General features: G+C 38.1%; 2 protein-coding genes across 2 annotated transcripts in view; both read right to left on the bottom strand.

Annotated features, from left to right (window-relative positions):
- Window positions 1-628: 628 nt before the first annotated feature.
- On the bottom strand, window positions 629-6,772 carry SLC35E3 (solute carrier family 35 member E3). Its single transcript, XM_066319140.1, is given in 11 exon segments — window positions 629-2,957; window positions 2,960-3,087; window positions 3,557-3,596; window positions 3,599-3,638; window positions 4,519-4,677; window positions 6,185-6,282; window positions 6,285-6,294; window positions 6,382-6,420; window positions 6,422-6,508; window positions 6,510-6,754; window positions 6,757-6,772. Coding segments are annotated over 11 exon segments (918 nt in total). The 3' UTR covers window positions 629-2,901.
- Window positions 6,773-8,151: 1,379 nt separating this feature from the next.
- The window catches only part of NUP107 (nucleoporin 107), a 59,076-nt gene continuing 41,928 nt past the window's right edge, over window positions 8,152-25,299 (bottom strand). Inside the window, 24 exon segments of the mRNA XM_066320223.1 lie at window positions 8,152-9,050; window positions 9,053-9,149; window positions 9,433-9,546; window positions 10,202-10,327; window positions 10,516-10,676; window positions 10,856-10,933; window positions 10,936-10,957; window positions 11,884-11,990; window positions 12,995-13,145; window positions 13,586-13,624; window positions 15,246-15,364; window positions 15,840-15,909; window positions 16,960-17,008; window positions 17,120-17,265; window positions 17,615-17,674; window positions 18,200-18,276; window positions 19,428-19,518; window positions 20,423-20,536; window positions 21,471-21,549; window positions 22,322-22,410; window positions 22,878-22,949; window positions 24,162-24,210; window positions 24,540-24,667; window positions 25,153-25,256. Coding sequence (XP_066176320.1) covers window positions 8,974-9,050; window positions 9,053-9,149; window positions 9,433-9,546; window positions 10,202-10,327; window positions 10,516-10,676; window positions 10,856-10,933; window positions 10,936-10,957; window positions 11,884-11,990; window positions 12,995-13,145; window positions 13,586-13,624; window positions 15,246-15,364; window positions 15,840-15,909; window positions 16,960-17,008; window positions 17,120-17,265; window positions 17,615-17,674; window positions 18,200-18,276; window positions 19,428-19,518; window positions 20,423-20,536; window positions 21,471-21,549; window positions 22,322-22,410; window positions 22,878-22,949; window positions 24,162-24,210; window positions 24,540-24,667; window positions 25,153-25,256 — 2,219 coding nt within the window. The 3' untranslated portion in view covers window positions 8,152-8,973.

Genomic DNA, 25,299 nt, shown 5'->3' with positions numbered 1-25,299 from the left:
GGGACAAGGCTAGACAACTTACCACCAGTCACTCATATTCTAATCAGAATTATCTGCTCTCATTTCTAAATGCCATCTTGGTATCTACAGATCCACTTGAACTACATCAGTGGTAGCTTTTTAAAGTAAAGAATGTTACAACAGCAGCAAAGCACTGCATGGCAGAAAAGGACCAAAGCCTATCCTGTACCAGTTTAGTCACACAAAGTATGAATATAAAGTAAATGAAAAGCAGAAAGTGAACATTAGGGTGTGTACAGTACAGCTTCAATTGCACATAGGGTGAAGACTACACATTGCTGAAGATGGCAAGCCTCTGATTTCTTTTTCAGGAAAGCCAAAACTGATTGAAATACACACAGCAGGAAAACACATTCAAGTGGTGTAGTGAAAACTAGAATAAGCAGGTATCAGCAATTTTTATAAGACTCTGGTTTTACCTCAGGATTTAAAGTTCCCCTCATTTATGCCACGAGTCCAAAAAGTTCAATCTCTGCCCTATTCATATAGACAGAAATCCATGTGGTACCATTTTGTCTTATACATACCTGGACCCCAAACTTGTGTAATTCAATCAGAAGATGAAAAAAAGACAAGAACAACTACTCTCTTCTGCAATAAGCAGACATCAGACAAATGATTAAAAATTTATTCCCACCCTACACATGGTATCCAAAGAAACAATACATACAAAGATCCATCCCACAATTACACAAGCATCCTGGATTTAATATTTGAACTATATGACAAAGTTCAAGATACCTTATTTATTAGATATAACAAGTAAATCTCAAAAGAGAGTTCTTGAAAGCATGAAAAAAAAAATCACATCACTTAAGTGACTCCCACACACACACCTTCCAGCACCAGATTATATTTATATGTACTTTTAAATGATGCTGTTAACTTTTTCTTGCAGATCTGCTCCTCTCCTTAAAGAGTCTTTTGTATTTCCAGGCATGGTGTTTAGTTCACTCTACCACTTTATATATATTTACATCCATCTCATCTCAATATTTTTGTCATACAGGCATGTAACTCAGTTGTTTTCTAGCTGGGTTTTTTTTTTTTTTTCAGTCTATCTACATCTCAAAGAACTTGTGCACAGCACAAATTAATGCAATGTCTTTCTAGGTGTACATACTGAAGGATATGGATCCAGAGCTTGACCTCTGAACACATCTTTCAATAGTCCAGGCTGTGTTGTTAAACTAATTACACAGATCTACAAAACTGTATTAAAAAAATTATCCTTGGAGCAGTACTATGTCTAAAAAACAGTTGGCAAAAATGTAAAATTATTCAGGTATTTGTAACTCTGAAATGACATATGTTCTATAAACTCAGGTTACGCAGAGGAATAACTTTTTATTAAATCAAGAACTCTGCAACAGAATGAATAATTTACAAGCTTGAGAAAAAATTTCATTGTTTTCAACACAAAGACTTCTTACCTCTATTGTAAAAAACTTAGAGGAACTAAATATTATTTCTGGTAGTGGCCGCAACACTTAAATACTTGCTTTTTTCCACACAATTCCCGTCTTTAAATCTGATAGAGGTAGATGAAGACAAAACAAACCCCAACATGTAAAGATTAAGATACTGCAATTGAATTCTAACCTTGCAAATCTAGTGAACATATGTTCTCACCAGATTTATGGAAAGCAGTTATTTTTTCTTCCCTTTTTAAAACTAGAACAGCACATCCACGTTGTAAAATAAGTGCATGATACTGTCATAAAATAATTTCGAAGTATTTTAATTAGAGCAGAAGCAGGTCCCACCTTGCACTCTTCAGTCATTCAGATACATTTGCAAGACTGTCCTGTTGAGGCAATGCTGCCTCACACCAGCATTCACTGCTGCCGTCACCCCTAAAATGATGACCAACAGACAAACCTGCAGATCCCACCAGAAGTAACTCTTGGGGAAAAGCACGGGAGCAAGCCAAGGTGGTGCTGAAGGCAGGAGAGAACTGGGCAACCTTCACACCCACTAAGATGTGACCTTTCTGAAGCCTTCTCAAAATATTTTTTAGCATGGGTGTCTGTGTGCAAGGGCTGCAAGACAGTTTGATTCCTCCACAAAACCAGAGATTTTATTAGGCTCACACGTATTTACAGATCTTGTGAAGAGTCTGGTTTGGCACAGAGAAAATTATAAAGCAGTACAACATTTTTCAAAAACATCAGTTGCTTCATTAATGTCCTCACCAAATGAAAAGAAAGATTAAGATGAACCGTTTAGATCCGATTTTCCTACTTTTCCACAGCTTGGCCTGTGGCTTCAAGTTTCTGCTTTCCTCTTCATCTGTAATTTATCTGCCTTTCTTAATCTAAAAATCTATCCCTGTGTTGAAGCCATAGATAAGAAATCATATACAAGAAATATGAATGAGTCTGGCAGCCTTCTTTAAAATGACTGGACAAAGTATGTTTCCTCTTCATTATTCATCAGACAAAAATGAGGAAGCATCACTACACATCCAGAACATCTGCATAAAAGTGCCTCCAAGTTTCTTCACAACAGCAATACTGGCTTGACAAACAGACAGGATTCTTTCTCTTTCTCTCTCTGTTATAACTGTAGCCATCATGATCTCATTTGGTATGCAAAAAACATATTAATTACTTCAGTACAATTTCCACAGCAATTTGAAGCGTGCCTTTTTTCTCTTTACGTTACTGTTTAATTTAATGAAAACATAGGGACAGACTGAGATGGCAAAACCGCAGCATTTACATCCTTCAGTTGGTTTGGTTTAGTTACAGAATAGCAATCCTGGCAGTTAACACTAAAACCATAGATCTAAGTGGATGAGACAATTTCGTGCATTCTAAAACAATGCACATTTAAATACTTGTTTTCCTTTCACAACAGTCCTCAGAAACTCTTGCTCTATGGACGCTGGACCAATTTACTCTTATTGCTTTCCTGCTCACTAAGCTTGAAGGGGTGTAGGCTAAAATGCCGAACAGCGTGCACAGAATCCCAAGGCCTTGGTTAACAGACAATGGATCCTTAAATAAGAGGCACCCTCCCAGGAGGGTGATGCAGAACTTGAAATGTCCAAACATGTTATACCTAGACATCTGTTAAGGATAATAGCCAACACCATAAGAGCAAACACAGTATATTTTTTTGTAAAATGCAACACTTTGAATTTTCATTAGTTCACCCACAGCATGCAATGGTACACTGTGTTGACTCAGCTCATACAGTTTTCCTGATCTCTGTGGCTGTATTAACCTCCACCTAAAGCTTTTCACCCCTTTTCACTGCAGTCTGATGGACAGGCCAACACTTCCTCAAGGCAGCCAAAGCAGTGAGTTAATATTCCTTGCAGGTATGAAGGTCAGCGAGTGAACAGCCATTACCTATACAAGTCCCAAACAAAGAAACAAAATACACTAAAACACGAACAAGCTTTTCCAGCCTCATCATTTAAAATAAACCAAGAAAGTTATCAACAATTTTCCCACATTAATAGCACAAATGAATTCCACATAATTAATCTGGAAACAGGAGAAACGACCAATGTTACAAAGGATACGTGACAGGTGACGTATTTCCAATGATCCAGTAAATGGACAGTTTACCATAAAGGCTATTATTCCAGACAGCAGTACCATTATCTGTGGATTAATGGCACACAATCAGTAATCTGACTTGCTTTGGCAATCTGTCAATACATTCTATGTTATTTATTTAGTTTAATTTACTTTCAAATGCAAATATCAGGCCAAGAAAAACATATGCAGGACAAAAATAGAAACAGCTTCAATATCAGTACAGACACTGGTGATGTGTATAAGCAGCTCAGGGTATGACATCCATAAATATACACTGATAGAGCCACAGGCCTTTTCTCTTCATTCTTGGTGAACATTTAAGAGTGATCAGGAAAATCTGGCTACTCATTCACATAGAGGCTGTATTCTTTAACTTTGAGACAGTCTTATTTATGGTCACAACAAAACCTATTTTAGCAGAATATCTGATTTTATACTGTGATACTTGCTATCCCATTGATAAAATGCATGCTACAGAAATGACCATCACTGAGTGGTACAATCAGCAGTACTGGCTCTTTCACAGACAGAAGATATGGGAGAGAAACGATAGTGTTCTTGGTGAAAATAAACTACTAATTCTACAGAACAACCAATGTTGGCATCCTTTCACAGAAGAGAAGTGGGAGTGGTCTTTGGACAGTCAGAGCTAGAACCAGAGCACTTAATACACCAGGGGAAGCTTCTGGATTTTAATAGATTTTCCTGTGTTCAGAGCCCTCTAAACAGAAACAAGAATAAGGAGAGAAAACAATGGATAAGACTCGCTCCTCTCAGAGCAAGTGGGGCAGACTCAACAAGAGGCATTGTGTCCTGCACATGCCCCTCTCATCTCACCATAGCAAACAGCTGTACAAAATCTGTTTCACAAAGAAACAGATCTTACTATCAAATATAACTACATCAGTGGTAATTATTTAAATAAAGTCAATAAAAGCCTTACCACAGCAGAAAGCGTCCAGGGCCCAAATATTCCCCCTTCTCCAAAGACTGGCTCGAAGAAGGGTATGATGAACAACAACATAGCTGAGGACATTGGTGCCTGATAGTACAACAACTGCATAGAGTTTACCTGCAACTCATGCTGCTTAGCGCCTACCCACTAAAACCAAAAGAGGAAAGCTGTTAAAGATGAGGAAAAATTAACAACCTGAGCAAAAGCAAACAGGCTACTAACACAGAGGGAGTCTCATGTGGACAACACTACTTAGACTGTTGAGCCTCACCTTTGCCTCACTGGAGGCCCATGTGTTTATCTCTTTCAAGTGATAAAGCCATGAGAAGAGAAAATCATATGCAGAGGCAGCGAAAAGAGTGCCTAAACTTTCCTTTTCCCATAGCCTCGGGGTGAAGTATAGTACTTGAGGAAGAACAAATAGGTTGTGGAGCTGGAAGAAAATAGCAGCTCCCCTTTATTTCAACATAAGTTCCAGATCCTGCCTGTGTTGGAGCTGAGTAGCCTCGTCTAAACAGGGACTGGATTCTGTTTCCTTTCTTCTCATTTTCCTGTACATACAAGCTAACAAAACCAGTACACGTTGTCTTTTGTCAGTTTATTCCAGATTAATGGATTTATATTGATTATAAGTGACTCTAACTTCAATTTTTAAGCTTGCATGCTTTCACAATATTACTTATCTATAGCTATGAAGACAGATGCTACAGCCAAAACAACGCACCTTTGCGTTGTGCTGAAACTGTCATTTAATAGTTACTTAAATCACATTAACTTGGTAACACAGATTCTGGCATATAAACTTGCTCAGTTTTTTATCTATATCATTTTACCCAAGTACCATTATTTCTCCAGTACACAGATCACTTAATGTTATTATGCAGCACCTCTTTCCTCCTCCTGCTCCCAAACAGGTCAAGAGTCCATTTTTTATCATTTTACACACCACGGGTCAAAGAGCCTCACTTTTTTTGAGGCACAGTTCACCTCGTACAAAGAAATTCACCTTTAAATCTGTCACATCAACATGACAGGAGTTTCTAATTTAGGAGGCTCTTACAATCATGGTAAAATAACCAATCGGGTGAGCTATTAGTACAATGTTACAGCAGAAAGGGGCTGAGGCAGTCTTTGGACATATCAATTTTTAAATCATAATTATCCAGAAAGGTTGTCATGTGTGTTTATGTATTAATCCACTCTCTAGAAAACCACCTTAGAATGTGTATAGTTGAAACTGAAGAAGGACACTGATAAAATGTAAATAGCTCAAGGATAAACCATGGATTGAAGGACTGGAAAACCTCCTTTCTAGGGAAAAAGCTCAAATGCAAGGCACTTGCTTCAGCAAGGAGAACATCTGTTCCCTCTATTAAAAAAGGAGTTTTACTGCTAAAGCAATCTTTGCCCCTTGAAAATAATGCTCACGTTAGAGATGACACCCCCAATTTTTAGCAGCAAGGACGATCAGTTCCTTAATTTATCAGTGGTTATGGTGGATTGTCATACTTGGTGGGGGGTTTTATAAGAGAAATAACGGAGCACCGGAAGGTCTCCTGGGAGGCTGGGTGCTACCTAAAGGCGATCAAAGCAAGGGGCAGCACACCTGGGAGCCCAACCAGCCCAAGGCTCCCTTGCCCGCGCCGTTACCCACCACTTGGTACAGCGATGTCACCAGGACGCCCAGGGTGGCGAACGCCATCCCCAGGACGTTGAACTTCACGTCGTAGTAGGAGTTGAGGAAAACACCAGCGTGATGGGGACCTGTGCAGGGGACACGGCGGTTTTAAGGCGGGTCGTTGCCCTCAGCGTTGCCCCTCCCCGCTCCCCTCGGCCCCGCCGCATTCTCACCAGGGTCAGCTTGATCCGCAGAGGGAAAGTCTTGCCGTAAAGCCACGCTCTGGATGACCACGATGACCGGCGTGGTCATGGCCTTGGCCAGCTGGTATGTACCGATGTGTTTGCTATCTGCAGCGAGAGGTGGTGAAGACGACGAAGCCGCAGAAGCTGAGGGCCAGCGGCAGCACCTGCGCGGGCTGAAGGCTCTTGGGGGAGAAGGCGCCGAGCGCCTGGCACAGGTAGAGGCCAGAGCCAGGTAATGGCGAATGTACCAGGGTGAGGCTGAGGTTGGGGAAGCCCAGACGCACGTACAGCCACTTGTTCAGGAAGACGATGCAGATGGAGGCGGCCAGATTGACCAGCAGCCCCGCCACCAGCCGGCCTGCGCCGGCAGCCAGCCCATGGCTGAGGCAGCCCGGCGGCCGCCCGCGCACCGGCCGGGCCCGCCGCCTCCCGCCCGCCGGGACACGTGGGCTCGCGCCTTCCGGTGGCCCCGCCCACGCCGGGCGGCCTCCGCCCCGCATGGAGGGGCGGGGGCACAAGCAAGTGTGTGTGTGTGTGTGTCCGTGTGCGTGTGTCTGTATGTCTGTGCGCCTGTGTTTTTATGTCTGTATGCCTGTGTCTTATGTCTGTGTGCCTGTGTCTGTATTCTGTCCGTGTGTCGTGTCTGTATGTCTGTGTGCCTGTGTTTGTATGTCTGTGCGTATGTGTCCGTGTGCCTGTGTCTGTATGTCTGTGCCTGTGTCTGTATGTCTGTCCGTGTGTCTGTGTCTGTATGTCTGTGTGCCTGTGTTTGTATGTCTGTGCGTGTGTCCGTGTGCCTGTGTCTGTATGTCTGTGCCTGTGCTGTATGTCTGTCCGTGTGTCTGTGTCTGTATGTCTGTGCCTCTGTGTGTGTGTGTGTCCCCACCTCCTGCCCAACAGCCCGAGGCACAGAAAGGCCCCTCGGCTCCAAGCCGCCGGTACCTCTCCGCACTGGACTGGGCATCTCTGCAAACACGAAACTGTACCTACAGCTGTACAGCACGAACGTACGTTCTTGGTCAGGTGTCAAAGAGACATTGACTTGGGTTACGGAGCCAAAATTCCTAACTGCATTACGTGTCCCTCTGCACTCCGTCTTGTTAGGGGAAAGGCAGCTAAACGTATGTTTACACAGGTAAACGGGGGCAGAACAAGCTTTCAAAATAACTACAAAATCTCAAACGGGAGGCTTCAATGTACGATCATCTTTCCTCTGGTTCAGGATTTCATCAGCGTTTTAGCACTCCTCCATATGCTGGAGAACAGCACAAAGCCATGAAGCAAGACTGCCTTCTCAAGGGTTGGAATTAACCCCTCACTTCTGCTTTCTTGGTTTTTCCTTTCCTCCAGTGTGTCTGTGTTCTTCTCCCCTGCGTTTCTCCGTACACCTTCCAGCAGTGTCACTTGTCTTCTCCCTGGATCCATGCACATTTTAATGCTAAATACTGTTTCCAGTCTATGGGCAGCTCTTTTTGGCATGCAGCCAATAGATTAAGGAGGCTCATACAATCACCAATCCATATAACGACATTTTAGATTACAATGAACAAACACTTTCTCATTTTCAAGCACTTTTATTAGGAAAAAAAATATGAAAAAGGTTTTATAACAAATAACATCTTTGAAGTTGGTCATACTTTTTTCAAGTTTAAATGAAATCTGAAGGTTGGGGTTTTTACCCCACAAAAAGAGAAACTTTGTCCAAGTAATGATCTGTTGGGGTGTCTGTTGTTTTGTTAATAACCAGAATGTCCATGCTCAGAAGGTTTTTGCAAGTATCTACATGAAAACCTATGACTGAATTCATATCCCAAGGATCAAGATCCTGGTCCAGAAGTATCAGAGAAGATTCCCTCAGCTTCTGTAGAAGCTTTCGGAGTTCTTCTTTGTGAAAATACCTAAGAATAAATAATAAGAACAAAACATCATATAGTTATATTTATTTGCAATGAATAGCACTGATTACAAAAAGTGGGGTTAATTAAGTGGACGTTTTTCTATTTGATTATTTGTTTCTATTTAAGATAGTGTGACAATCAGGCATTACAGGAAATTTAGTAAGACACAGGAGGTTAGTAGCAGCATCCAAAACCTGAAGGTAGACTCAAGATAGCTGTGTCATTTTGGGGTTTTTTTTTTAGGCTTTGGAGGCAAAGATGGTCATGGGTAAACCAACATGCTCTAAACCAAAACCTGCTTATATAGTGTCTGAAATATAATGGAAATAAAGAAAATCAATTACAACTCTACAGCTAAACTTAGATCATAGAATCATTTAGGCTGGTAAGACCTTTAAGATCATGAAGTTACAATTCAATAGCCCCCATCCAAAAAATTAGTAATTGTGGTACTCAGAACCGGATGTCAGAACATGGGTCATTATCCTCAATGTTTCAAAGTTAAACGCTTTGATTCCTTAAGTCATAACACAAGGAAACCTTTGACTACTGCAGTGAATGGGAAGCAATGAAGAAACTTATGATGTTAAGGAACATACGGTGTCTTCCTCTCTATATAGAAGCTTTTTCCACAGCCAACCCACAGAGCTTTCAGTGTAAGCCAGGCTGCTGGCAGCCCTGCCTAGCTCACCGTGTAGAGCTTGTGGCGCTCGGAGGCGACCATGTCAGCGAGGCGCAGGCACTCCTGGTGCTGCCCGTGCTGTGCAGCACCGTGTGCAGCAAGAAGCACATCATGGGCAGGCACAGCTTTCGCAGCAGGATCATCTGGTGGGTTCGCTCGGGGTCGTCCTCAGCATCCTTACCAGAGCAAAATAACACATTAGTGTTATGAAAATCTACCTTCAACAGGCAACTCAGCATAACCACACAATTAGCACTGTCAGGGGCAGAAAACTGGCCTAAGCAGCCTGGAGTGGACTGTCATATGAGCTGTATGGTAACTAAGGGGAGCAAGGTCTAAATGCTCACAGCAAGGCCAGAGCCAATTAAGAGGAACACATGAAATTAAATGTCACAAAGGTACAACTACATATCGTCTGTGCTTTCTGGTCTGCGTCATGACACAAAAAATTCATTTTACCTCTCTGACATCAACCATCCATCCACCATCAACAAAGAGCAACACATTGTACATTTTCCTCCTTAGCATCAGCTGTAAGAGCATCCAGAGGCCTTTCCAAATGCCATAATCCATCTGGCAAAGAAACACAAAATAAACTACTGCAGAACAGGATAATTTCCAAGGCTATTTTAAAACAGACTGCAACAGGCAGTGCAGCTCCAATTCAAATTAGAATCTTCAGCCACTGGCTAAAACCTAAAGCCTGCTGCTAACAGCTATTTCCATGCTTGCTTAATGCCCTGTCCACAGAGTCAGACATGTTGTTCAGAAGCAAAGCCACTAGAGGAAGACAATTTTAACAACCTATTCTGCCATGCTTATAAACAAATGTTTATATTAACTGATATGATGTAGTTTTACTGGCCAGACCTGCAAAAAGAACTTCAGTCAAAACAGAACTGCAACATCTTTTAAAAACAGAAGGTGATAATACTCAATAGAGTTAACAGCTAAATCAAGTGCTCATGTTATTAGTAACACTGACAATCAACACATAATATGTACTATTACATTACAGTATTTTATGTAAAGCTGGGTCATTAAAACCCAGTATTTATTGTGCAGTGGCCTTTATTCTATTGTCTCACTCTCTCAATGTAGAAATAATTTATAATAGAATCCTTAAATAATACGAAATAGCAGTCCTTCTACTCTGTTTCACTGAATTAGACTGCCTCAAAGCAAGAACATAATAGTTTACCACTAAATAAGATGGACTTCCACGTACCTCATACTTCTTTTCTTTATGTTCATGGGCCACTTTCTCAGTGAAACTTGCTTGTGGTAACAAGGAAGGCTTCTGTGGAGCTGAGTTCATGTGTTTAAACCATTCATTAAAGGTTTCATGGGCTTCCTGGATGCATTGGAAACAGTGTTTGGGTTTTTTTTGACTTATCGAATACCAGGATGTCATTACATGCCCAGGTTTAATGTATCAAAGAATCAGAATTAAATCAAATGGACAAAGCTAAAGTTCCACCACCAAGGCAAAGCCACCAGTATTTCTAAATAGTAACTTGAACATTGCATATTGAAACTCACCACATATGCACGAATACACAAATGTTCCCGGATAGCATTGTCATCTTCGGCTGGAAGTGGAGTATCCATTCCCTGCTCTTCCCACTGGTTATATATTTCTGCTATAGAGTCTTGGGGAATCTTCACAAACACATCTTTTGCAGCTTCATGTTTCTTGGATGCTATGAGAATGTGAAGTGGTATCAGAGCTTTGCAATTTCCATACCTTATCTTCTTAAGCTGCCAAACCATGCTTATTAATAGACTAGATCCAAAGTTATATCAAATAAAGTGCCAAGAGCCAAAGAGAACAGAAACCGACATTTAAAAATAAGTCTACAATATTTGTGAAGCTTAGTACCCCAGAACTTCCTCATGATTGCATTGCTTTGCTTAAGTGCTTCTGCCCTCTGTGCAGGATCGAATACGAGCCAGTCCATACATCTATTTTCAGCTGATCTGCCTGTAAAAACCAACAAGAGATTCACCACCATTTCAAGCACACAGCTAATATAACACACATTAGATCTGCTCAGGGAAATTCACAGGTTTGGAAAGCATTACACCTAGTAAGAGGATCGCTTTATTCAAAAGCGTAGAAAATCTCTGCCATCTGGAATACTAAAAAATTAATTTCTAAGTTGTTTCCAAGATATTCAGAGCACCATCTCTCAACATTTTTTATGGATTATGATGTGCTTTCCTCAAATTTTAATACAAAAATACACGGCACCTACGCATTTTATGGAGCTCTTGCTATAATCTTCAGGGGTGCCATCAGTCTGCAACCACAGTTTTCCAACTCTTGTGTTAGATAAACTACCTTTTTGTCTTAGGGAGCTTAAACTCTTAGTGAACAGCAAAAACATTACCACAGATTTGCAAATGATCAGTTGCTTTCTAAACAGTACTTTGAACAGAGCCTATTAATGTTACCTTGCTGTCCCTAAAGCACTAAGTTGGACCCAACCAATGCTCAGTAGCAGTGACAAAGAAGCTGTCAGCAAAAGCAGTGTCTGCTGTAGCTAGAAATGCCACTTGAGCATCTTAAAACGTACATCTGAGATCCAAAGTATTAATGCTCATAAATTGTAGAGGCCATACAACGTTCTACTCTCAGCTACAACACAGATATTTCAAGGGCCTTATCTTCACTTAATGTTTGTATACAGGTAGGGCTGCTGGTAAGCGCACACCCAAAGAGCAAGGAGAAGTAGAAACAGAGTTACAGATTTGTGCAGTATCCTCACTTGGTCACATGGAAAGTGCATTTCCTTCATAGGCTTTTTCAAGGCAATTTTCAGCATTACTAAAGAAAACTATGGCTCATAGATGGTCAGAACTCTGTAGCTGGCTGCAATCAGACTATCGGCTGTGCGGAGCGCTCACCTCTGTTGTGCCTGCATCCAGCACATGGTCATGGTGGCTGAACTCCCCAGCGTCCTTCTTGCGGATGTTCTCAACAACAGTTTTGGTTATCGTTGCAACGTCCAGACCTGCGTTAAAAGAGAACTGCGTAAGAACTATCGTGAATTCAAACTTGACACAAATTGAATTTCAGACTCCAGTTGTTGATCTTATTCCTTACTACTGGTAGTTCTTATCAGTCTGTTCACACACACGTTGTCAGAATAAATTAAAAGCTTTTGCGTTATGAAATTCATTGTGGGTATTTTACAAGAACAAAATTTGATATAAAAGAGAATATCACATATGAGAATAGACAACTAGTAAGTTTTTCAGTTTGCGCTGAAGACGGTATATAGATATATCTGCTAAGATCACCGATTCCTATAATTCTGACAGCAAGACTATGATTTGACAGGAATGTACTAGGAAAAGCTCAGAATAGTTCTTTTACAGATGCTTAAGCAGGATGTTTTATTTTTGAAACCTTAGCTGAGTTTAAAAGAAAATGATTGAAAAACGACTGAAGTTAATACACTGAAATCTGCAGGAAATCTGCTTTCTTGTGTATTCTTAGTGGCACAGAGGTACTGTCAAGCAATGCACAGTGTGCTGCCTCATTGTAATCCCTTCTAGTTTCATGTACAGGTCTGGAAGGAAGTTTACAATTAATGCAAGCAACCCACCATGGCTAAGAAAAAGCACTATAAATAGGACAAAAAATTTAAGATTCTCATAATCTTCCTAAATCCACAAAGAGGAATGTATTTTTTTATTTAGTTCTCTGAAATAATATGACCATGTCAAGCTTCAGAACATGTATTTGAGACAGGTAGCTGGCATTTACTTCCTGGTGTGTTTGGGCATAACCCAGAGGCAGTGATATTTAGTTTAAACAATTCCAGGTTAATGAAAACACACCAATACACCTACCTGAAGAAGTGATCAGCAAATCAATGTAATTTAACTGAAAACCAGAGAGACACAGGAAGGAAAGAGTATCATATTCATAGCTAGGTTTTGGAGGAAAAACTACTGAAACTCAAAATAACCCAGGATATAAAATGATAATGGGACTATCAGGGTCTCTCACCTGCTTCTTTTGCTAATTCAAGGCAGTGGTGGCGTTGATCGCTCTCAGTAACATCTTCAAGAAATAAAGCGTACTGAGCCACAGCGAGCTCTGGGGGCAGGTGGCTGACATAAAATGCTATTAGATCTGTGTGCTTCTCAGACACCAACCGCTGCACAGTACAAAGCAAACATATAGAATGAGAAGCAATATATAGGGAACAAATATATAGAAGATATCCACTAATATATAAATATACATCACAGATATGCATACTATATTCCTTAGTGTAAACGCCTAGGTGTTTACACTAAAGTAAAAACACTTTTTTAAGCAAAGTAAACCCAAAAATGCGTAACAAATTTTTGATTAATTTATTCTGATACAGGAAGATTCCACTCAGCTTCTAAACAAGAATCAATAAAACTGTCTCTTATTTAAGAACTGCTGACAGAGACTTTGAGTATTTAGCCAAGCTTCCATGTGTCTCTTGAGAAAAGAGCATTAGCTGCATCATAGCTCTCATCATCCTGTAACCTTAAGTCTGCTCTTCTTCCTCCTTTGCATCTAAATTACATTAGAGAAAAACAAACAGTATTTCTGAAAGCTTACCTGAATGTAGGTCTTCAGGACTTCAACAGAAACTTCCTCCTTATTGCAAACAAATGTAAGTTCAATTTAAATCAGATAATGTGGAAAATAAAATAAAAGGTACTTGACAGGCTATCACTATTAAAACAGACACAAGGTTATTTGCCTATTTCTGCTTCAGTAATTGATGCAAACATGCTCAACTGGAAGAACTGTTTCTCTTGGAGCATGATTAAAAAAAACATGTCATCTGATTCAAAGATATAGCGTTCCAAGGATTTTCTTTTTTAACAACTGGATAATACAGTCTTTGGTCTAACTGGAATCTTACTTTTTACATGATCTTTAAATATTTCCATTTAATCATATTTTAAAATTAATAAACAAAATGTCAGGTACACAGATTACTACTGCACTGTACTACATGCCTTGTTTTATTATAGAAAATGATAATGTAACAGAATATAAATATTACCTGACTCATTTGGAATAGTCTATACTAAACAACCACTATAGTCCAAGCACCTGAAACTGCTTTAGCCAAGATTCAAGTGTTTGTTGCTCTCAGGAATTATCATTTTAATTTTATATGTGTAAATTGAAGACCATAATCTAAGCATATATATATATAAACTGCATACAATCAATATACAATAAACATCATAAAACTTTGCACTTCTGCCCTGTGAAGTCCACTGAGGGTCGACCAAGTAATCATACAATAAATTCATCTACTCCAAAACTGTAAAGGCAGAAGCAAGTATTACAAATTCCCACAATGGAATTCATGTAGGAAATTGCACCTTTTTTGTCCCTTCTGTCAAACATATGCTAATGGCTAGTTCTACTGCACTTTAGCTTAAAGACCTACTCTTTAAGTAGGTCTTTACACTTCGACTCTGGCTAAAAAAATAGTATATATACATATATACACACATACTCACTCTTCTTATTTAGCTAAATGTTAACTGACTTCAAAACAGATTTCCCCAAGGAACTCAAGCAATGATTGGAAGCATGAATAAACAATCACTCAGATCTGTATTTAAATCATCTAATGAAAACACACATTTTCCCAAAAGAGGTTACATTCAGAAACTTACTTGATACGTAACAGCTTCTAAATTTTGAAACAGTAGAAGAGGAGAGCCCCAAATTACTTGTGATATTTTCAGAAATTAGTAATTACAGCTGTGTGACCTGTTTGTGTATTTAGCATAAACAGGCCAGGTAGGTAGTAGCTAAACTTATTTTATACTTGGAGATAATAAGAAATTTTCAGCTGGTACTAATTACCTCAAGCAAAAGCATATGTGAGCTTACAACAGCAATAAGTACCGATCCAGTACTTGTCTATAAGAACAGGCTATATTCGAGACATCTTGGCTCCTATAAGTAAGCCTAACACTGAAGTTTGACTCGGGACCTTCTCAACAAAGGGCTTCTGAGTAAAATCCACCATCCTCAAATCCCAGTTTTTAAGCTCAGCTGGAAAGGAGGAGGATGCTCCTTCCTCTTTTAGGTTCCAAGACCAACAAATACACTATTTAAGCATGCAGCTCCTCTGCAGCCCATTAGTAATTTACCATCACTCTATGTTGTCTGTGTATTTGCACACAAGCATTTCTACTTCAAAGACTGGCTGCTGCTATGACATCAAATCATGTACAGGTGAACTGACCTTAGTCTGCATACCCAAAGTGCGGAAAAACAGAATAAGATGTGTCATGAAACGAAGGAGGTGTCCTGGGAGCACACTTCTGTCTTTGGAAAGCCACCTGCTGACTTCTTCCATCAAACCTATAACCACCAAGGAAATGTCTGCATTAGCCACATCATGGAGAAAAAAAAAAAAAAAACAAAAAAACAAAAACAAAAACAAAAAAAACACACCTATGAAGTATTTCAAAATTATGCATTTATTCAACAAATGTAATTTAGTGTCAGAAGTCCAACAAAAGAGAACAGCAGCAATTTTCAAAAGATGTAGCTGTTTGGCTTAAAAATGTACTGTATGTATTCCATCATTTCTCAGTAGAAGTTACAGGTATAGTCTGGCCTGTATCCTAACACATTTACATGATTTCATTACTTCTTTGAAAACTACCTTGTAGGTCAAGCTGTCCCTACAATTCTTGATTAGAGCATAGCTTTAATGCAGAGCTTCCCTACTGTGTTCTTCTAACAATCCATTCATACAGAAGTTTCCGGCAAGGTCCCTCAAAATAATGTAGTCAGTTGACAATAAAAAAAAATCACTTAGAGAAATGCTTACCATCCACATCTCCAAGTATAATGAATTTCTGAATCACATGATAGTGTTCTTGATTCTCCTCTATAACCCTCTGGAGACAAAAAAAAAGAAAATTCAAACTTTGAATAAATCTTCTAGCATAATGTATGAAGAAAACAAAGTTATAAATAAAGCAAAGGTTCCTCAGGGGAAAAAAGCTACCCTATTTCAAAGGGTATTCTTCATGAAGAGCAAGAGAAAAGGCACTTGACGTCTCCACATCTAATTACAAGAACATTGACAAACTGAAAGAAAGAAGTGGAACATAGACCTGTGCAGTTAACACTTTCAAGGAAGACATCCAACACTAAGGGCTTTTTGCTCTGAAGAGGAAAATAAACAATGATGTTACAGATAAGATTTTAAAAAATCACAGAAGAAGGTCTGTGAAAGTTACTTCTGGAGGAAATTTGACCCTCTCTCCAAAGGAATTAATACATTAATGCATGAAATGCAATCCAAACACATCTGCTTTATGGTGAGGATTGCACTATATTGCAATGACAAATACAGCTGGCTATATCCGTAGCTGACTGCATGTCTTTGTTTTAGCAATATGACAAATGCCATGTGTCCATTCCATCAAGTAAAAGTAAGTGTAGTTTCAATTTAATCACTCCAAAATTAACCTGTAAGTTATGTATCCCCATCTTACATGAATTGAGTATTTTGGGTGCTAAAAGTAAAAAAGTATCTCAGTCTAAGCAAATAAGCTTCTAAATTCTGAAAGGCCTGTTCTGAAATATGCACACAAACCTCCTATGAAGAAAATGCAATGTAATTGATTTTGAACATTTTATTGAAGTGTTGAATAGTTGATTTACTTTGTTTGCTTTGTAGGTCTCACAACACTTGACAGCTAGTTTGGCAGACAGAGAGCAGGGTAACACAAAACCTGTATCCCTTTTACTGTTAAGAGGTAGTAGTACGAAGAAAAATCTATTTGAATTGGAAACCACGCATTTTTGGGGATACAAAATATGAAACAAATTAGTCATTGTGCATATTTGAGCATTTCAATAAAGAGTGCAGTAAAAAGTAGAACCCAGTGAATAATTAAAAATGGTAAGCAGTGAGGAGAAACACTGCAGTTATTACATACCCTTTTGTCTGTTGCCTGAAGTTCTTCAAAAACTTTTTCTGAAGTCCAGCTTGAAAGCATAAGAGAAAAGACAAAACACATTACCTTGATTATTCCACACAGATTCCATACAAGATGCTTTGTTGAGTATAGTAGTGGCATAATTTTACTTGAAACTTACTTTGTTTCTAAATAATCTCTAGGGAGCTCTTCCATCTCCTCTGCAGTTACTACTGAGGTTCGTATTTCCTGCTCCACTAGAGTGTCCACCATGACCCTGAAATATGCCCAAACAGTATCTTCCCAGGTATCACAAACTGGAAGAAGCTACGTATTAAAAAAACAGAGTAGAAATTGTCAAGAGATGGAGAACCATCAGAACCCAAACAGAGCAACTATAATTCAGGATCAGATTTTCAGGCACCAAAACAGTGCAGTAACCACCTTAAACAGCAGCCTTTTCTTGACTGGAAAGTCTATCATATATTTAATTAAGATACAGCAGTATTACAAACAGCATGTCTACTAAAGCAGCAATATTTGCTATTGTTCTGTTTAGTAGATTTTTAAAAGTACAGAAACCAGTAACTGCAATAATTCTGATGATATCATTGTCACATACGAGAAAGGAAATGCACAACTCCTAAACACTGCTGAACTAGGGGCCTTGACATACCTGTTTGAGGTTTCCACTTAGGGCTGCATAGATTGCTCTTTCATATCTATTAAACTGCTCCTAAAATAAACAGTAGAAACACCCAAACTTTAAATTACAAAACATTTAAGTTTTCTAGTCACTTCATATTTTATTAGAGATCAATCAATTGCAAAATGTTCCATCTAACAGATACCAAGTAAAGTTGCAAAATCACAGGATACACAAGGAGCCAAAATAAGAATACCAAGTGACTTTCCCTTCACTAGCATCCCCTTGTAACTTAACTGAAAAATTTACATTGACCTGGAAAGAAAGCAATGTTTTCTCTTTCCCATTCAATTAAGTCAAGATGAAAGTCAGTGTCAGTGGTTTTACTTTCAATCAGAAAAAAATAAGGCAGATGTTTCCTGAAAAAGTGGTGCTGATGATGCAGATTTCTCACAATACATAAATGAGATATTTCAGAAGTCCTCTTAGAAGCATTAATTGTGAATCCTCTAAGTAGCAAACTCAGAGTGGAAATGTTTACTTAAAAATCCCATTTCAGAGTTCAGAAAAGTTCCAATTTATGTATTAATAGAAAGAGAAGCAGCATTGTCTTACCTCTTCAGCCATGCGCCAACAACTTATTTTCCAAATGCACCTGTATGGATTGCCTTCAACAGGCTCCAGCTCTTTTCCTACATGCAAAGAATAATTTAAAAAAATCCAAAAAAACAAGGAAGAAAGGAAAAAGAAAGTGCCATTAAAAAATAAGAATCCAGTAACATCTAAAAAACAGTGAAGTCTATTTTAATTTCATAGCCCAATTGCAACCCCTTTAGGACTCTTCCTGAAGTATCTTGATGCTTTTGACTGGACTGCAAGGTGGCTTTTCTGGCTAGTTTGGTGAATTTGCCTCTATAAGTTACAGTAATTTAAAAACTTAGCTGCTATCTAGCTTTTAATAACATAATGCTTTTGACTGTAACCTATCTACAGTGTCTAAATTTGAAAAAAAAAAAACAAAGTTAAGGGGGAAAAAACATTTATATCTTAATCAAAGCTTCTTAAAAACATCACTGCTTCAGTGCTGCTATTTTGCACGCATCCACACAGGCATTTATACTTGTGTAACAACAGGTTAGGTAGGCAGACTCAAAAAAAAAGCCAAGAGAGGGGTGTAACATGCAGATGAAAGCAACAGCCTATCAGGATTTGAAAAGAAGGAAAGCATTAAGCCTTTCACACTCAGTTACAAACAACACCTAGACTCATTCTTCAATTCCTTGCTAAATGCTGCAATGTAATGAACACATTAGAGAGAAGCAAGGTAGTGTAAAAAATAGGGAACCATGTGCAAAGGAACCAAGGAGAAAAGTACTTTACAATTTAAAAGCATCTCTTTCTCTTGCATTTACATTTGCAGAACTCTAGTTTTACCACACCCTTCTGTAGTATGTATGGATATGTAGTCCAATTTGAGCTGATAAGCAACAAAATGTGTGCCAGGTGGAATAAGCCAGATGTTAAGAAAATACAGACCCAAGTATTATATGGAGGTGGAGAAGATCTTTACAGAACTCTGATACATCTATTTCCTAGTGATAACATCTGGCTTTAAAAAAAGAAGTGGCTTTAGCATGTGTAGATGGATTCAATGAACTCACCTTCAACTAAAATAATTTAATTTTTACATGTTTTCACATGTTCAACAGACATGGTAAAATATTCCAGATACCAAAGAAGGCTCATCAGGTGAAAAGAAAGAACTATTTCTCTTTGCGATGAAGAGATATTATGAGATCCTAGTATTTTTGTATCTGTATCAAATGCACTTTGTAGCAGATACCTCCATTTATGTTAGGATCATGATACAATTTCCAGCCTTCCAAAGTTGCAGCTCTCCATGCCTGACCACATCGTTTGCATAAGCGCTGTGCCTGAAAAATAATGCATTTTCTCAGCAACACACTTCAAGGCAAGAAAACGTCCATCTTCTTCTTTAAAAATGTGAACATCATTAAAATAGTTAATTTGTGTAGAGATTCTATGTGAAAAATAAGCAAAGAGGATCTTAAACTCAAAACAACTGAAAGATTTCAAAGTAAATGTCACCCTTTTTCACTGAAATTTTGTTTTTCAGTCAGTATTTACAGCAGTGTAAGAAATGTACTACAGCCTCATCTTTGTTAGCTAGACAGCTGTTACACATCATTCTGATAAGTTTAGTGTAAACCACAGCCCTTTTGTTTAATCGTTGTCTTCACGCAGCATCTACTTTCCCAGTTCACTTAGCCTTCTCAACACCAACTGAAGTTGCAAATTTCTACTCACACTGCCCTGCAGCAATATGCTCATGCTCCCACACCATCAGAAAATGAATAGCTGTGCACCATATTGGAACAGAATATGAGCAAGTAACCACAGTCCTCAGTTAAAGTCTCTGGCACAAGAATCCCAAATTCCTTTTCCTCCCCATTACTCAAATACCATCATATATACACGTCTGATAATCTTCCTAATTGTGTCTCTAATCATCAATGGAGGCTCTTTAGAGCATTCTGTGTGTTTGTCTTGGCACTACTTAGTATTAAAACACAACAGTGAAAAAATATTGTCAAACAACCCAAACACCCAAAACTACACTTTTTCCATAACACCTATTCTACACCAAAATTACTTTGCTAAAAGCAAGTTTGACTAAAATGCCAATATGGCGGTCAGTACTGACAACAAACTGAAAACTGAATCACTACAAGTCAAATTTAAATAGACATTTTAGTACACAGCTTATTGGCTTTAACAGTAAGTTATTTATGTTTACGTAATTAAAACTTACACTACCTCATCTGTCATTCCTGCTCTGATGAGAGTGAAGAGATACTTTAGCAGCCTTGCATCATCTTCTTGGTCCAAATCATCAAGTGGCAGTTTCTGTCGAATAGGAGCATCTGGATCCTGCAAGGAAAAAAGTCATCACTCATCTACACAATACCTCTATCTGTGTCTCTTCGATTAACGTCCTGCCCTGTTTTATAATTGGGAGTCACTTTTTCATGTTGGCACAGCAATCTGTACAACCCATGTAATATTGAGCACGATGCTTCTGTTTTTCCTCTGATTTCTTTCGTTCCTCTTCTGTCACTGTTTCTATCAGAAGAAGTCAACGCAATTAATTTACTCCACTGCCTTGTTATTTGCCCCAAATTTCTTATCTTCCATCTCTTCTCACCTTCAAACATCCTTTGCCCTTCTGTCTATCTGCCTACCAGACTTTCTCCTCCTCCACCTTCTATCTAGACGGTTTTTCACAACAGCTGAACTTGCTTCTATTTAATGCAAAGAGATTTTCTAAAGCAAATCAATAGCTCAGATCACTCCCCAATTGAATTAAATCTCCTATGGCTGCTTTGCTGTCACTGAGGCAGTCCATCACCTCATTCTAATGGACAGTCCTTTCTTTCCTTGACTTCTCTCCTATTAGCTTTTATTATAGAGCTCTCGAAGTATTGCATTAGGACTTGGCTTCATTTTACTAGTTACTGCATAAAGACAGCATTCCCTTATCTGCAAGGGCTCCCAAGGAGTTTTATAAACTTTTCTGGTTAGGAACATGAGTTTGTTTCAGACATAAGAAGTCATAATAAAGCCATTACTTCACCAAACAGATCACATGTACTTGTGATTGCTGAAAGAAAACACAAGTCCACAGTGACCTTGAAAAGAATTTTTGAGGCACTCTGCCTCACAATTTCTGTAGCAATTTTTAGATACTGTAACTACTTTTAGACAGCACAACTATCTAAGAACAGGTAGGAATCTGTGAAGATCACATATATATATACTCTCTAGCCCATTCTGAAGCCAAGCCTTAGTTTTATATAATACTTACCAATTCTGTTACCAGAGGACGAGAACTTCCCATGTATGTACTTGACTGTCGCTGCTTCAGGGAGTGCAGTGTGTTATCCCTGAAAGCAGTGAAATATTTTACAGAAAAATGTTTCTAAGCAAGCATCTTTTAATAAGACAAATACTGAAAAATGTATTTTGTTTCATGAGTATGTTTACAGAACAGACACTTGGTTTGGTTGATATATCAATGGACTCTGATAGTGCTGTGAAAATGTTAACATTTCACAACAAGTACAATACTAAAATAAATGCACATATATTTGATTTCTTTCAAAAGCATCTGTTATTTCAGTCATTCATGTATTAACTGATCTCTGCATAAGTGAATTTTCCCATTGGCATTCACGATAAAGTCAGTCTAAGACAGAAATTTAACTGAGGATAAAGACATAATTCCAAAAGCCTGTATTCGCTGGCCATTAAAAGCAGGTTTATTCTAGTCATCTAGCATTAAAAGGTAGCCTTTGGTCCATTCTGCCATAAAACCCATCAGTGATAATAAAGGTAACAATAATGGCTTCTGGTGAAGGGTCAATGATACAAAATGGTAGGAACTCAGGCAAAAACTAAAGCCGGACAAAGATTAAATTAAAATGGTTTCATGGCTTTTATTTCCATCTTTGCCTCCCAAAAGGCTTTAATTGACTTCTGAGATTTACTTCAGTGGATGGGTAAGAAGTCTCAATTTTAACACATATAAATTTAAAGAAAAGAAGCGAATGAAGAGAACAATCTAAAAAAACCCACTTCTTTTCAAGAGTGAGTCTGTGACCCTGAATCTTACACTTGATGGGAAAATGTATATAATCAAAGGAAATCTGAACTCACCAATATACAGTTTTTGCATAAAACTCAATATTATCGGAGAAGTCGCCAATTTCATCCTTAGCAATGCTCTCCAGCCAATCCACCACCAGCTGGAATAAATTTAAACTGCATTTTTAAAACAAACATGGAACAAATAATACTTTTGCTGCCTTCCTCTCATCACTTGTTATCTAAGTGGCAACCAAAAGGCTGAGAGATCCAGAAGACTATTTCACTTGCATTTTAAATATTCAATATGAAGGTGGTTGGGATTTGAGCTCTCTTTCTCACGGGATACTGCAGTTTAATACACTGCTACTTAACAGCCCATCAATCACCAGCAACACTAACAGATGCTGCAAACAGGAACAGCTCTCAGCCTTTCATTCTTTGCAAAATAGCCTGAAAAACTTTTCTGATCTTTAGCAACTAAGGAGCATCATTTCTATGCATTCATTTAATACACACTTGAGTGAGTATTTAAAAAAAGTATTAGAAACAAGCCCAAAAAGTGCATAGAGCATCAGTGTTATGAATAATCTATTTTCATTCTCATATTAAAAACTTTCCATCATACCTGACTTTGTCGAACAAGTGAATCTTTCTGAAACAAGTTGTCTACAGTTGTTTTTTCACTAGCAGTTAAAGCCTGTTTAAGAAAAAGCTGATTATTACTTCATGGAAAAGAAAATCTTCACAAAACCAGAACTATCCAATTGAACACATACTAATTCAGAAATTTGCTACAAGTTCAGTATGCTATCTTTCCCCTCCCTCTTTTTTAAAAATAAATGCCTTGTAGATTGTTTTACTTGATCTTTTACATCCAGTTACACTTAAAACTGTAAAAATGAGACTTAGAACATAATTAACAAATACATGACTACAGAAAGACTCCACACAGTGGATTCCTTGACTGCTGCATATTATCTTAAATCCCACTTGTTACTTTAAATTCCAAAATAACATTTTTCAAAGTCATACACACATTTAACACTAAAAAGTGTGAAAAACAAACAAATGAGATACCGAGCCCAGAGCCCTGATCCTTCTATTTAATCTCCTCTATTAATTTAACCTTCATTAGATTTGCAATAAAAAGAGAACAGAAGGTCCATTATCCTAACAAGCACAGGTAGGAGGAAACTGGGTATTTTTGGCACAACAGTGTTTAACACTGACAACTTAGCAATGGGAATCATAGAGGAAGCTATTTTATGACTGAGAAGAAAGACCTGCAATCATAAATTTTACAAAGGCAGAGTCACTTTACTTATTGTTTTGTTTTCCTAAGCATATTCTGGTAGCAAAGCCTGGAAGCACTGTATTGACATAGACAAGATGACTACAGCTGTAAAAGGAATGCTAAAAAATTTGGATTTCTCTTGAGATAAACTGGAATCAGACTGCAAAGGCTAGACAGCTTGACCACATGTTCTTCTTTTAAGCAAAGCAAAATTATCTCTGAGCTACAGGAACATCACAGCTATTGATGCAGTCTGTAAAAATAAATAAATAGTTATTTCTAGTGAATTTAGGATTGTGTTGTGCAGAGCCAGGAGTAGGACTCAGTGATCCTTGTGCATCCCTTCCAACTCAGGATATTTAAGGAAACAAAACAAAGGAGAGTTTACAATAATTTTTACATTAGCATTCTCTCTTTAGAAATGGATATTTAGATTTATCTTCACAATTGGTGAAATAATAATTATCTTGATAAAAATCAGTCTCATTTTTCACTTTTGAATTTTGAGTGACTGCCACTTTGAGACTGTAAAAGTAAAATACAAGCATTTAGCCTATACTTTGCTTATTTAGCTTCTTTGATTATATAAAAACATGCCAAAGAGTCCATGCTTACAGTGATATCAAATGTAGTTTCATCTTCCAGTGCAGACTGTATTCTGTCTCTAGAAATAAAAGTGCAAAACACTGAAGATTAAAACAAAAGTTGAGAAAATTGAGCAAAATGCCTAAGTATAAATACTTAAAAAAACTTTACAAAAATAGTCTTAAAAATACTAGAAGTTGCAAAGGTAATAAGAACATTTCTGTTTACAACTTTAATTTTTGAAAATAGATAATAAATAGACAGAATTTATATCAGAATCTACTTCTATAAACAACTTATTAATCGGTACTTAATTGCTTGACTCCCTATTTATAAACCCATAAAAAATTTATCCAAGAAAGTTGTCTCAGTACAAAAATGTAGTAGTGTCCTTTTCAAAGGAATTACCTATAAATCGAGGACAGCAATCTCCAAGTCACCATTTCCTGCTTGAGAAGCCACAAAACACTGGCAGTTTTGGAAAACTTCTGCTGTCCAGGAGTTGCCCGATAAACTATTTTCCCTAATATATTCACCTGAGGGAAATAAATTTATACAGAGTTAATATTGCCCATTGGTGTATTTTTTCCTAAGCCATTACAGAAATCTTTTTATTATCCTGATTGTTTCCAAAAAATGGGTCTGATTACCATCTCTTCAAGTGATGATTTTATTTATAAAATAAGATAATGATTTAATTTCTTTATATATAGGAGAAATAAATAGATTTTAATCTATCTTCTTAACAAAAGCATTGCTACACCTCCTGGTTTATTGCCACTTCACACTTTCAGTGGAACAGCAGCCAGATGACAATTTTAGTATTCAGCAAGCTACACCATGGGTGTTCCTGTGCCAAAGCAGTGTTTGAGGAAAGTGAGATGCTACTCAGTGCTGATGTTCAGTGACTCATAAGCTGGAAGATTTAAAGTATATATGTTAAGCACTGTGACTTCATAGCAACACTGCTTTGGGAAGGAAATGTAAAACAAAGTGAATAAAAACCCAAGTAACTACTTACCTGACTGTTACAAATATTTTCATACTCATCCACAAGTTCAAAAATGGTAGTTGATGTATGCTTCAGAAAGGAATGCAGAAAGTCTGAGTACATGCTCATAGTAGCTAGGACAGACATAAGAAGAAACAGCCGTATTAGTGAGGCACA

Source organism: Sylvia atricapilla, chromosome 5 (genome assembly GCF_009819655.1).
Source record: "Sylvia atricapilla isolate bSylAtr1 chromosome 5, bSylAtr1.pri, whole genome shotgun sequence".
Lineage (NCBI taxonomy): Eukaryota > Metazoa > Chordata > Aves > Passeriformes > Sylviidae > Sylvia > Sylvia atricapilla.
Note: the sequence above shows the minus strand (reverse complement) of the source record. Positions and strands in the feature narration are given on the sequence as shown.